This window comes from Epinephelus lanceolatus, chromosome 11 (assembly GCF_041903045.1).
Source record: "Epinephelus lanceolatus isolate andai-2023 chromosome 11, ASM4190304v1, whole genome shotgun sequence".
NCBI classification, from domain to species: Eukaryota; Metazoa; Chordata; class Actinopteri; order Perciformes; family Serranidae; genus Epinephelus; species Epinephelus lanceolatus.
In genome coordinates, this window is record NC_135744.1 from 3,984,452 (window position 1) to 3,999,288 (window position 14,837).

Genomic DNA, 14,837 nt, shown 5'->3' on the forward strand with positions numbered 1-14,837 from the left:
GGCGGAGGGCGCATAATCCATGTCGCAAGTGTCATTGCTATTTAGATGCAGGTGCAGTTGTCATTTTCACGCCCTGCGCCCTCGTCGTCTAACTAGCAAATGAACTTGCGCTTCTCTGGGTGTGTTGGTCTAAAAATGAGGAGTGGCCAGGCGCAGTCATGGCGCGTTGCTAGTTAGATGATGTAAAAAGCAAATGCGCCAGTGACCAACAAAAACCTGGTCTAAAGTCAATGGCGCAGTATTTCACTGTTAAACAAGTTAGTAATATGCATCTCTAGGCGGGTGCACAGCGCGCGTGCACTCTGCTCAGACACACGGAGCAGCCACACATGCAAAAGATAACAAATAAAAATATGATTACAATGTGAAAGGTTATTATTGTGCACATTAAAATATTTATCAGAAACACGTCTTAATGGTCAGTCATTAATCAGAACGATCTAACCGCAGTAATAATGATCATCATAATTTGTAATAATGACAAATGAAATTGTGAAATTATCTGACCAATCAATCATTTTTTTTGATTGAAAACCAAAGCCCACACATTGCATTTATTTTAACATGTTATACTAGGCTACATTATATTATATTATTATATTGTTATCTGAGTGTAGAGAGGACACACATGCAAATAAGAGGCAGAACACAGCTCTAGGAAACATGTGAAAACAATTAACAAATGTGGGTGGGGGAGAAAACGCTCAACAGGTCCTAGCTGCAGGATCAGCACCTTGGGGAGCTCCGCGGCAGTCCTGACAGCTGTGCTCTGTTATATGATGAAAACAGGTTTGAATAATATTCCACAGATATTTAGTAAGATCTTTCTTGTATTAGTGATCCCACGCCTGCTTTACCTCGGGGAGCTTGGGTGCCTGTCTTCTGTCCCCGTAGATCTGGTTCTGACGGGCCTTCATCTCCTGCACGAGGAGATCCGTCTCCTCAGCTGTAAAACGCTCACTCTTTCCAGTTGGTAGGTCCGCCATCTAACTATCTCTCCGCCGTGCGCTCCAATTGCGCCTCTTTTAAAGCGAATGAGAGGTGACACTCTGATTGGCTTATTGAATGATACGCCCAAAACACACCCATGACTAATTCACAGAGTAAGTCCAACCCTTTTAGACTCTCCGCCATGGCGCACAGTCTGAAAACGCGTTGTCTAACTAGCAAGTGACTGGGACACACCCATGCTCCGCATGCCTGGCGCTTCGCGTTTTAGACCATCGTATGCCCACAGTATGTTCTGATTGTGTGCATACAGCATGCAACAGTATGTAGCCTACTTTGTAAAGACAGCTGCAGTACCTTCTAAAAGTGAAAAGAAAAAGTATGTGATTTGGAATGCACCCAATGGACACTCAGTGGAAATGAAATGAACTGCATCACAAAATGAGACTGTCAAAGTGCTGTAATTGTTAGTGTGATCAGTCTGCTGATGGAAGGTTGAGATAGAGATGTGAGCACATCTCTATTGTGATCAGTAATGTTTTATTTACTCACTGTCATTCAGTGTTTGGAGAATATTTCTCCTACCCCTTTGTCTTTCCACTATTTTCTTCTCTGCTGAAGAAACTCTTCAGTCTCTTAAGAGTCCACCCTACTCCACTCTGATGCTTTGTGAAAGCTTTAACTTTATCAGGATCCAGTCTTGACTTGAAGGGGACATTCTGAGAAATGTCATAATTCTCAGATTTGTCACTAGTCGCAGCTCCTTGTAGACTAGAAAGCTTTGTGAATATGGCCCCTGATATTTTTCATTAAGAAATACTATAGAAATTAGAACTCCACAATTGTGAGCAGACATTTGTAGGTTTCACATTAAGATCTTTCTAGCAGTCCAAAACTCTCCCCTCTCTCTTTTTAATAGACAGCTCATGTTCATTTATATGCCTTTTTCTCCAAATAATGTTAAATACTAAGAGCAATCTATAATTCCTTCCCAGCGGCTATTAGAATCAAACCTCTTGTTTGGAGCCATTGTAAAATGGATGAGAATGAAAGAAAACATGTTTTGAGTGAGTTTTCTCTCATTACTTTGTCAAAAGACAGACCCCTGAGATGTAATCTCTTCAACATTACTTGTGATTCAGAAGTTAAATTGAATTAACTTTTAAAAGTTATTTTATCCCTCTTAAATTGGTTTAACTTAGTTTGATGTTATTATACAAAAAATTAAGAGGAATCCCTGCTATCTAAGCCAAGGATCCACTGAGAAGTCTTGAACTTTAATTTCAGAATCGGAAATGGATGTGGTCCAGCACAACACACAACAATCATGATTTTCACTCACAGCTTTTGGGGTACAGATTTTGTGAAATCACTGCTACTGCCTTTACTGTTTCAGTGGTGCGGTGGATCCAGATTTTGCCAGGATGCTGAGTGGCAGAGTGGACAGTATCTCTGCTTTTCACATGGGGGATGCGCTCAATTCCCATATTGGGAGAGTTACGTTTCCTACTATATCCTGATAATACACCAAGAAAGACAATAGTTGTTAGCACAGTTGTTACTGCACAACAGAATGGAGAATTAATCTTATAATGCTGTGGTGCTCAGTGTCCTCACACCCTGCAAGGTCTGTGGTTCAACTCCAGACTACTGCAGTCCAGTGCATTTGGGCTTCAGGATTTTTCAAGCTGTTTATTTCATATTTCTTCATTTCCAGCAATGATTTGAAACAAATTTCAGTTGTCAGCATTCACACTATGTTTCTGCATGAAATGCATTATCCAGTTGACTTTGCACTGTAAAAAATGTTAAGAAAAAGCTTAATATTTTAAAAAGTATAAATGCTGGACAAGATAAAAGTAAATAACACGAATGAGCTGAACATTTTAATATTTAACTGGTTTCTGTAGCTCCAAACATGCAAGAGGATAGAACTTGAGGATACATTTTCTGCAGAAAACGTAGGCTTAATGAGAACATGGGGAACTGATGGTTGCCTGTTTGATTCCTGTCTAAGGCTACTACTTATTCTAATACTACTGCTGCTTTTAATGCTACTGCTGCTGTTCTTGCAGCTGGATACCAATTTTAAGGTATACTATGATTTGACAGTTGACAGTTATCATACCATGTACATTATGATATTGAAAAAAAAATGCAACTGGACAGACTGGATGGACCTTTATTTTAGTCATTTTCAAAAGGGAGCCTTTTTTCCCACATACTTTCATTTAAAAATGGTTTCAACTTTCAATTATAGTAATAAATCCTTTATTCAATCAAAAATAACCCTTTGGTTTCATTAAACAATAGGTCAATCTGACTGATAATGGTAGTTACAGTGCATGTCAGTTGTTTGCCTCTTTGGTACTGGTGATTGGAGGTTCAAATCCTGTCCAATTCAACTGTTTCTAAATCTTACATAGTTCATTGAATTATTAATCAGACCTGCAGCACTGTCTGACTGAATTTAAAGAAATACCTCACCCACAAAATGACCACTTGTATATCCATTAATGTTACCTTGAATTTGTGAAGGAAACATTGTTTTTTTCCCCCCGCATATCCTCATGGAAGAACATATTGATCTGTTAACTGATTGTGTGCTGTGTTTAACAACAGCAAAACTACATCAAAACTTCCTCCTACACAACTAATCCAAATAATCAAAGTCTCATTCATCTAGTTGTACCTACCAAACACATGCATTTTCATTAAAACCTCACTATGTAAAACTAAACTGAAAGTGAAACATATCTATGCTCTTCAAAGCCAGACCCCAATAAGATACCTTTTTTTTTTTTTTTTTTAGGAAAAATGCATTTGTTGGTGAGGCACGAAATGAGACTTGGATTACACTGTGTTGTGTGAGTTGGGTGAAAGTTTGTAAATGTGTTTTTTTTTTTTAAGATTATTTTTCGGGGCTTTTTGCCTTTAATGGACAGGACAGATTGAAATGGGGTGAGAGAGAGAGAGTGGGGGTTGACATGCAGCAAAGGGTTGCAAGCCAGAGTTGAGCCTACGACCGCTGCAGCGAGGCATCGTCTCCGTACATGGGGCGCCGGCACTATCCACTACGCTACCGACGCCCCTGTAAATAGGTGTTTTGATATAGAATACCCAGGAAGGCAATCCAGGCACTTCAAAAATATAGAAAACAAGGAGGTAAGTATTAAAAAGCTTTTATTGTAGTGCTAAATCATGTCAATCAATCAAGTCTTCGTCGGACTTTAAAAATGTTTTGTGTTGATATTGTTTTATTGTAGTTAAACATAGTCTCTAGCCAATAAATAAATCAATGTGTTCAATGTTTCCGCAGAGGCATGCAAGAATAAACAATGTTGTATTCAATTTCAAGATAACATGGCATGGATAACTGATTTACAAATGGTCGTTTTGTGGGTAAAGTATCAAAGACTTTTTTAATAGTCACGAGTCTTACTCAACTTCTATATGCATAAACACATACTAATGTACAAAATAATCAAAGCTTATTTTCAGTCATCTTGGTTGATTGGATTATTGTATACAGCAGCAGCAGCAGCAGTGGATCTCAGTTCTGTCAGGATGTTTAGTAAAGGAATAGATAGTATTTCTGCTTCTCACACAGGAGACTGTGGTTTCTGTTGAATGCTATACCAGTTGCTGATTATTCACCAAGAAACACAAAAGTTATACAGCGCTACAGTTGTTAATGCAGAACAAAAGCATTGTGCTACACAATAGCAGATTTGCTATAGCACATGTCCTTAAGTTCACACACCTTAAGTTCGACCTCAACATTCTGCGCTGCAGTGTATTAGGGCTTCAAGATTGTAGGATGTTCCCCAACATATGGAAATGTTTTTTTTTTCCTCCTTACTACATCTATTTATCCACACACACATACACATATACTATATATATATATATATATATATATATATATATATATATATATGTATATATATATGAATGAGAGGTACTGTCAGGGGGAGAGAGGGAGAAGTGCATGTAGGGGAGAGACAATGATTGAGGTTGGCAATAAACAGTGAAGACAGTGAATTACAATGCAGGTGTGAGGTGTGTGTGTGTGTGTGTGTGTGTGTGTGTGTGTGCGTGTGTGTGTGAGGTACACACACCTGACATTTACTACATTTTTGTTTACATTCAGTTTATTCATCTGCAAATATTGTCTACACAATTTTATATTAGTTTCTTTTAATATTTATGTTTGTAATTTAGCCCTATATTTTAACTTGAATTTTATTTCTTAGCTCATTTTGCTTTAACTTCTGTGATTTGGATGACAACTGCTTCTTTCATTGTTGGGCACATGATAATTAAAAACTTGTATCTTGCATCTCTATCTTTTATTTTTTCCCACTGACAGCACTGGATCCAGTCATCTCATCCTAATATCTTAAGCATTGGTTTGGCATATGGTATCTTACCTGCATGACTGGTGTTCCTGCGTTGTTGCGGTCTTTCTCCACAAAAATGACTTTCGGTCTCGTTTTCTATGATAACACACTTTGTGAAATTTTACATTTACCATAAAGTACACCAGATTTCTATGGTTTTAAGAATCTTAAAGCCACTATCCATATTTTTTGGATGAATAATCCCATAATCTATCTTCTTTAACACTGAACACAGACTTTAACAACATAACATGTATTTAAGTCAGTGTGCCCCAAACCTGAATAAATGCCCTCAATGACATAAAAAATCCTCACAAAAATCTTGACATTAGTATCTCGGTATGCATTGATGACCCACCACCCTGGGGGACAGAGCATTCGCCATCGCCGCCCCTACCCTCTGGAACTCCCTGCCCCTGGCCATCCGGAACTCTGACACACTCCCCTCATTCAAGACTCAACTTAAGTCCCATCTCTTCAGGATCACCTACAGCATCTGAAAATCCTCCCCCCTTCATCCTCCACCCGCTCTCTGTCTTAATATATGGTCCCTTTGTAGTGTAGTGTATAGTGTTGTTTATTTGCCTTTTGTTTGAGTGTTTTGTTTGAGTGCCTGTTTCTGTGCGTATTCTTTTGTAAAGCGTCTTGGAGTATCTAGAAAAGCGCTATATAAAACTGATTTATTATTATTATTATTATTATTATTATTATTCTGCACTAAAGAGCAACTAGTGAAGGTGATCCAGTGGAGACACACTCAGTTAATATCTCAAAATTTCAACAAATTATGACAGTTTACAACAAATTACAATATATTTTTGTTCACATCAGATCAAATACATTAAATTACGAAGACATTAAATTACACCATTGATAAATACACAGATAAGATTTCAAGGGTGAATGAATCATAACTTTCAAACAGTCACATTCAATGGCAGATACCATGTACAATTTTTCCCATTCCACTTCTTATAGAAATTCATTCTTTGTCAATTATACATTTATAATATTAAATTACTGCATTTCTTTCATTTTTATTATCAATATGAGATTGAATCAGTAGGTGCATTACATTTCACTAAACAATACCTTGTGTCACATAACTCAACATAGAAACACGATTTATCAGTGTGATTTATTACACGACAGCAGATTATCTCCCAAACTGTGCTCAGTTTTTTATACCACAGCCACAGAAAGCACTTGTAATGGCTGGCAGCCCCATTCAAAATCCTACACCAAGACAACTCAAACACTACCGGCCAACAGTTTTACTACTATTGTTCTAAATCTGTGTACAAAAACTGGAGGTAACCATAGCAACAGCACTTTTGCTTTAAACAACATTACCTATTAACTCTACCTGGTCAAACAGACCTAATTATGGGTTAATGCTTGACAACAAACTTTGGAGACAGTTTGAACACAGCTTCTGTTACAATGTGGCTGTGATAAAAGCATGATGATACACTCAGTAAGGTGTCCTTACACTGCACAACTGTGTAAAAGCAGGGAGTCTAATGTGACCCTGCCCCCAGGAGAAACAAGACCCAAGGTTATGAGCCGTCAGGCATCAAGCCAGTACCAAGCAAAAGCCAGTGACTTCACAGAGTGCATGCTGACCTGCTTTGCTCTCCTTTCTAACAGTCACTGCATGTTATTTAGTCCACTTAAGTGAAAATTCATCTGTGTAGTCACAATAAATTCTGCTGACTTGTACTGTCTTGCAGTGGATGTGATGCACATATTTGTCTGTGAAAGTCTGTAGTGTGTATACATTTGTTTATGAACCATGGCAGCAGTTGTCAAGTTACGATAGGTCTTCTCAGTGGTGCCTACTAAAACAGAACTGTGTAGGTGAATGTCCTAGTGATGTGTATTTGTGCAGTCATTACTTTCCTCAGCTGTGCTCTCTCAGAAGCCCTGTATATGGCAATAGGCCTCCAAGCTGGAGAAGAGAATATACAGGAACCAGAGTCCAAAGAAAAGCAGTGAAGTGAGGACTTTGGAGATCTGCGGGCCACCAAGTTCACCACCTATGGATGGCCTCCGGCGTAGCATCAGGACCCCCATAGAGATGAAGGCAAAAATGGTGAAGAGTGTGACAGAGAAGGCCAGTGAGCCGGGGTCAACACGGAAGATCTTACCTTTGACTTGCCAGTATATGGCAGCCACAGACCAGGCCACCCCAATGCCTAAAAAAACATTGACCGCGTTGCTTCCTGTCACATTTCCCACACATGCATCTGCATACTGGTCCTGAGTGGCAGCCACTTTGCTGGCAAAGGTATCTGGAAAAAAGTGAAATTAATAAATAAATCAATAGCCAGGAGTTCAATAGTTTAATCCAACACAATCTCCTTTAGGAGCTTATAACCCTAGCTAAGACTTCTAGAATACATGACTTATGGCCGGTATACACTGTGCAATTTTGGGCTGTCCCAGATGAAAGATGGCCATCGTGGGAGAAACGCGGCGATATCTTTGGTCATGGCTCTAAAACGGTGGTCTTACGTCGCACTGTGAGACAGGTTCAAGGACGGCCGTTGTCAACGTCTTGCGACCAAAGATAACTTGAGATAAAATTCTGACAGTGTCAGAAATTTAGGATGACTATCTCACAGTGTGACAGCTGTTACGACCTACGTCTACTAATCAACCAATTGAAATGCAGCAGGAAATGACACAATGGTCACCGCGACACCGGCGCTAAACCCAAACAAATGATCGCTTGCCATGGAGGTAAAACGAACAAAAAGAAGTCTGTGGAACTCTCAGAAAGAGGAAAGTTTGGTAGAGCTGTGGCAGCAGAAACCTTGTTTATTTGATGTTTCCTCCAGCTGCTAGCGTGACCATGACAAAAAAGACGCTGCATGGAAGGAAATTGCGGAGAACGGCAACTTCCAGGTGAGCCAGCTACCTATGGTGGTGCAGATGGATGACGCTGATGCAGTGCACGCTGATGACGTTGCATATTGATGTATGTCGTAACCTGCGATTCAGTAGTAAACGGCCATCGTACAATCTGCACACATCAAACTTGACGTCATACCAAAGTTTATTAGATTCTCGTCTCACAGTGTGACATGTAATAGTCTTATAAGATGCTAAAATCGCACAGTGTATAGAGGGCATTAAACAATGGCATTACTGTGTGCGCGTCCTAGTTAGGGATATACTGTATGTTGCAAAAACTGTGACTGATTAGTAGAATCACTCACCAGGAAGTGAAGTCCCCAGTGCTACAAAGACCACTGCAGTAACGGAGTCTCTCAAGCCGACAGTGCAGCCAAAATGGGAAGCTAGGTCTCCAATAACGGCAGTTAATAAACCAATGACCGAGATTGACACTATGAAGCAGGCCCAGCCATTCCAGTATTCTGTGGGTGGTACACAAGCAAACAGGATCTTCCAGAAAATGCACAATATATGCATGAAATAGTCGAAGCAGTTCGGCATTCGCTGCTCCTCTCCCTCCTCCTCATCTCCATCACCTGTTTAAAGAAGACACAGAGAAGAGAAATCAAATAGCACACCTTCACTAACCTTGCTTCAAAGGAAAAGTTAAACATTTCGGACACAGCCATAACTTATTCCAGTACATAACTCCCCTGGTTTTTGTGCCGTTGAAACAAGACATGATTTAACATGTTAACGACATGTTAATTCATGACATGTACATTACTGGGCTTTAGACAGAGAAATGGATGGGTCAAACAAACACAGGACTTTCACCCAGGAGACTACAGTTAGTGTTCCATGTGAAATCAAAAGTCAGTGTTGTTTTAACATGACATTAATTAACGTTACCTTATTTATGTTTATTTATGTACGATAGCCGCGCACATTTAGTTATATAACATACTTTTCTTTTGTAAGCTTAAACCTAACTGTACTGTAGTTGTAACTGTAACTGTGACCATTTCACAACATTAACCATGTGTTACGATGTGTTTCAGCTCTGCATCACAGAGAGGCTAAAGGGTGTTGTTCAAACAGAGTTTGAACCATTAACAGAATTGACGGTAACAGCGATGACATTTCCCACCATTTTGTGCCTTATCTCCAGTGGTGCAGTGGAGGGTATACTCAGGTATACGGGGTATACCCACTTCTTTTTCTATCCAGTTACAGTATACCCATCTATCAGCTAAAAAGCCATTGTAATATATAGGAGAGTATGCCCACTTCCTCATGAGTAACCTACCTATCTACCTAGTAGTACACCTACCTCATCAACTACCACTACACCACTGCTTAACTCCAAGGGCTCTAGTTTCGCAGACCGGGCGAGGAGGGGGCGCAGTGCACCTGCGGTTTGCCAACTGGGTGTGGCCAGGCGGATTTTGCAAGTTTGGCACACCGTGTGCGCTGGCGCAGTTACTCCTCTTTCCCACCTCCATCGCTCCTACCTGCGCAAGTCGGAAAGAGGGAGGAGAGAAGGCGTGGAGTGGGTTTTACACACATCACACCAATCAAATGAGCCCCCCTCCTCGCCCTTAAATGCGCCGCGCGAAGGCGTAATGAGAGTTTACTCAATTTGCCATGACAGAAGAGAGCAGCAGCATCAGACAGTTGCGTTTCTCTTGTGCGCACGTGCGTGCGCTCTCTCTTTCGCTCTCATAGTCTCACTCTGTTTCTTTTCTTCTGACTTTTCTAAGATGACAGATGCTGAAAATATACTCCCTATCTGATGCTGTGGCTGTTTGTGGTTGGCTGAGAGGGATGTGAACTCATTAGTTTGCAGCTGTGTTAATCAAATCAAGTTGGGTTTCCATTACGCGTGCCAAACGTGCCATACGGTGCCAATCCCTTTTGATCTGACATCAGATGTGACGGGACAGTCGATATAGAGATACATTTATGTGCTGATTGCAGATAGTTGCATTGAATAGTGTTTTTTTGGGTATTTATAGCATCATTAATGTGCCTGATATTCTGGAAACCTGCCTGTGAGGTTTTGGTGAGGTGTGTGCACTGTCCGCCGGTCAGCCAAACTTCGGCTTACACCAGCTGCGCTCTGCCTGTGCTGACAGTAGACCTGGTTTCAGCTGGCGAGCTTTTAGTGTACCTTTGGTGAAGCCTTTTGGCACAAAACTGTCACTGTGCCAAGCTGGATCTGTTGGCACCTCCTCCTGCTGCGCCACCACACCCATCTCAGCGCACCTCGGTCTGCCAAACTACCAAACTGAGCGCGCCTCGGGTTGCGCTGCTCGATACTAGCTCTGCACGGGGTTCGCCACCCTGCGCCGCGCCGGGAAACTAGAGCCCCTTGTGTTAACCAGATACCACATAGCATGTCTAAAACAGACTTTTATGGATTTTCACCACATTATTGTTTTTTAAAAATTGCACAAGAGATTCACGGTAACATCACAATAACAGATCTGACAAATAATTGATCTACTCTTGGTGTATCCGCAACACTCTGTACAAATTAATGAGAGAAGCATGGAATACCTCACTGCCTTTTTTATGTTTCCTGCTAGAAGAAATGACATCACTGTGTGCAGGTCACATGGTTCTTATGTGAATGCTTTGGAGATTTTCATGGAGTTTTTAAATTGCGTATAATACAGAAAATTAATATCCTGTATGCTTGATTTTATAACTGTTAACAGAATGAGCACACACACGCATGCATGCACGCACGCAAGCAAGCAAGCAAGCACGCACGCACGCACGCACACACGCACACACACACAAAGTTAGACTTATTATTTCATGTTAATTCAAGTTAAACGAATGAATGAGGAGCTGAAGACAGTCAGTAATGGGTCAGGTGGGATTCATTTGGAATATTTTATCTGTAAATTGTCCCTAAAATATACATCAAGCATTATTATTAGTAAAAGTTTGATGTAAACAGTAGTATTATTCATAACTGATTCAATAAACATTTTTTGGGTGAAAAATAACCAAAGGTTTATCTGGGAGACACGAAATGAAGGTTTCAGCAATGACCTGGTGATTTTCCATCCTTTTGTGAAGCTATCATCTGTAAATCTATTCATGTATTATAAAAATGAGTCCTGTTCACGTCCAATCAGACATTTACAAACTGATGTAAATGAAATGCATGTTGTCCCTGGCCTGCTAACTTCACAGAGGACGCAGACCTGACCAGCTGTAACATTTCATTATAAACATTTATTTACCCAGTTTCACAACTGAGTAAATGTAAAACATTATCCACATGAATAACACACAAAGTTTACCCGGTTAAATGCAAAATACAAACGTAGTGCAAACTGACCTGCACTGACTGTGACTGCTCCAATGAACTGCTCTCTCCACGAATGAGTGCCAATCACCACAGCCAGATTCGTGTCCTTCAGGAGTTTGTCCACTGTGTTCTGTTACAACACATACGTCAGTAATGAACCGCAGGTAGTCATAGCTCAAATCAATATACACAGAACAGGTGGGTTCACATTTCTGTCACTCAGTCTCAGAAGGCTGAGACCTGTTGTTACATAAAAAGAGAATTAATGGGAATAACAGCCGCATAATGATGTAAAAAAGTTGGTCACAAAAAGGTTTTTGTAAGCTGGTTTGTAGGCTGGTTGATGCAGACCAGTTGTAGTTTGATATCCAAAACAAATATGACAAATATGTATCAAGTCAAAATACGGTCACACGTACTGCAGCTGTGCATGACTGAGCTGTGTATGATACCTGAATTGGAATTAACATCTTGTTTGAATACATTAAAATGTATGAATACGTAAAAATGTTTTGATCAAATAGGGGAGTGGCATACAGCGGTGGGCCACAGGCTGGAGTTGAGTGGCTGCTGCGGCAAGGAAGAGGCCTTTGTACATGGGGCGCCTGCTCTATCCACTAAGCCACCAACACCCTGGCTCTACATCACATTTTTGAATAAATATAAAATATTTGTGAGTGCATTAAGAAGATTTACACATAGGCTTGCAGTTACAGCTAGAATTAACGCCCCACAGTTGTATGCCTCCACGCAACAGTCAAGTTTCTCTTACAGTTAACATCCATGTGTGTGAAAACATGAATGCTTCACACATATCCCCTGGACAGCACAGAAGAACTATACAATCAGCACAGTTTCAGGGTGGACACCCAAGATTAGTGTCACCAATTCAGTATCTGATCAAATGTCTCCCCTTCTGTTCCTGAAATATGACATTAAGTAATGGCCAGATTAGTGTTTTTGCAGAACATTATGACGTCACAGTGACCTTGACCTTTGACTATCAAAATCGAATCAGTTCATCATTAAGTCGAAGTTAACATTTGTGCCAAATTATAAGAAATTCCCTTAAGGCAATCTTAAGATATTGCATTCTCAAGAATGAGACAGACAAGAGTCCTTTTTAAACAGGAATTGTGCAAATGTGCAGGAAAGCCCAATCAGTCTTGATTCAGCATTGGCAGTATAAAAGCAAAATCGGGGAGTGCACCGATTCTGATGAATCACTGGGTCAGTCCCTCGGCGATTCTCTCATAAATTGGCCCATCCTTCACCGTCCCCGTCATTTGACGGTTAATGGCCTCTTCATTTGTGAAGACAGGAGGGCATGCAATTCTTTGTCTCCCCAGTTGCTCATTTTTACTGTAGTGTCTGTCAGGTTTGTGTTTCCCTCTTGCTATTTGTACTAGCTGCTCATTCCTGCTATCAGCTGTTTCCTGTTTATCCACCACCAGTGGGTCGCACGTGTGGCGTCATCAACAGCTCCTCCCACAAATCATCAACAGCCCCTTCCGTGGCGTAAGGGCGCCTTGTTCTTTTTAAACCAAAAATGTGTAAACCAATATGTCTACCCTACGAGGCGGAAAATTGGGCACCTCGGATCAACTCGCCAATCCGGCTCTGTGTGTCTAAATGCTCGCAGCTTGCCAGCAAACGGCCCAACATTCGCCGAAAATCTGGCAGTGTAAAAGGGGCTAAGGTTACAGTAACCTTAACCTTTGACCCTTTTCTTAGGACACTCAAATCTTTCAATGTCTGCAGAACCATGTTGCAGATGTTTTGTCATTCGGTGGTACCTAGTGTCATCCTCTACACTGTTGTGCACTGGGGCAGCAGGGCAAAGGCAGCTGATGCTAACAGACTTAATAAGCTCATCAGCAAAGCTGGCTCTGTCCTAGGAGTGGAACTGGAGTCTTTAGTGGAGGTATCAGAGAGATACTGAGAATTACTCGGTATTTTGAACAACACCTCTCACCCTCTGCATGCCAGTCTGGAGTCATATCAGAGCACATTCAGCCATAAACTGAGACCACAAAGAAGCACCACAGAAGATCTCCACAGAAGATTGTATTGAACTGAACTGAACTGAACTGAACTGAACTGAATTGATCACCTTAATCTAGTCAGTTCATTGTTGAGTCCCAGTGAACATTTTTGTCAAATTTGAAGAAATTCCCTCAAGGCATTCTGGGAATACTGCATTCTCAATAATGGGACCTATGTACGTATGTGTGTGCATATGTTTGGACGACCAGACAACCTGAAAACATAATGCCTTTGGCCATGGTGGTGCGGAGACTTAAAAAAGTGCTTGGCTGGGCCAGGAAACTCGATCTTAAATACTGGTAAATAAAGCTACGATCGTATCCTGACTTCAGTGCAGCCACTGCAAAAAAACAAAAAACAAAAAAGGAGCTGCATTCAACAAAATCAAACAAGCCCTCCACCACAAAGGTGTTAAATTCTGACTAATGTTTCCTGCTCACTTGCAAGTTCAACATTAGGAGGAAACCTTCACCTTTGAGGCACCAGAGGACACTCTTGCCTTGGATTTTACCCCTTTTCTTTGCTTAGTCCGAGTGAGTTGACTGTCCTTTTTTTTTTGCATTCAACCCTTGATGACTAATGTGGACATCTTCATTCCAGCTTATGTTTACCATTGGAATGGGTAGGAGAATGGCTTATTATTAACCTAACTCCTATCTGAATTTCTCCATAGTTCAGGTGTGTTGTGCATTGTGCAATGACACATGCTATGTTAATTATTATTATTTTGGCATTGTTTTATACCATACATTATTTTGGTAATTAACTATTATGTGATCCTCCTGCCATATTTTTTTCATCATCTGTATAAAATTAAGTGTAGGTGGATGTACACATGTGTGTGACAGCAAGATGGCATATGTGGTGTAGAGGGTGACACGGGAGTGGATTTTCACTCCTGTGCCATCCCACTCCCACAAAGTAATTTATTCATATTAAAATTCATATTAAAATTGCATATTTATACATATAAAACTAAGTATATTTAATCAACTATGTGGTACAGCATAATGCTGAAATAACTCAAACATAACAGCTGACAGCTATGTTGTACATATTTGTTATAATATGTTTAGAGTTGTTTTTAGAGCTTTTTTGTATATGTTATTGTAATTTTTCTATTCTACATTTATGTTTTTGACTGTTGCAGTACTTACTGCCTTTCATTTTATTTCCTTTTATCTTTATTGTATATTTGTATACACCAAACA

At 40.4% G+C, this 14,837-nt stretch overlaps 1 protein-coding gene across 2 annotated transcripts in view; it reads right to left on the reverse strand.

Moving 5' to 3' along the window:
* Positions 1-4,948: 4,948 nt before the first annotated feature.
* slc8a2a (solute carrier family 8 member 2a) overlaps positions 4,949-14,837 on the reverse strand; it is a 104,422-nt gene continuing 94,533 nt past the window's right edge. For both annotated transcript variants that reach the window (XM_033634520.2, XM_078172154.1), the window contains 3 exons: positions 11,611-11,710; positions 8,576-8,848; positions 4,949-7,645 (listed from right to left, as the gene is read on the reverse strand). In XM_033634520.2, coding sequence (XP_033490411.1) covers positions 7,269-7,645; positions 8,576-8,848; positions 11,611-11,710 — 750 coding nt within the window. In that variant the 3' untranslated portion in view covers positions 4,949-7,268. The remainder of the gene's footprint in view (positions 7,646-8,575; positions 8,849-11,610; positions 11,711-14,837) is intronic.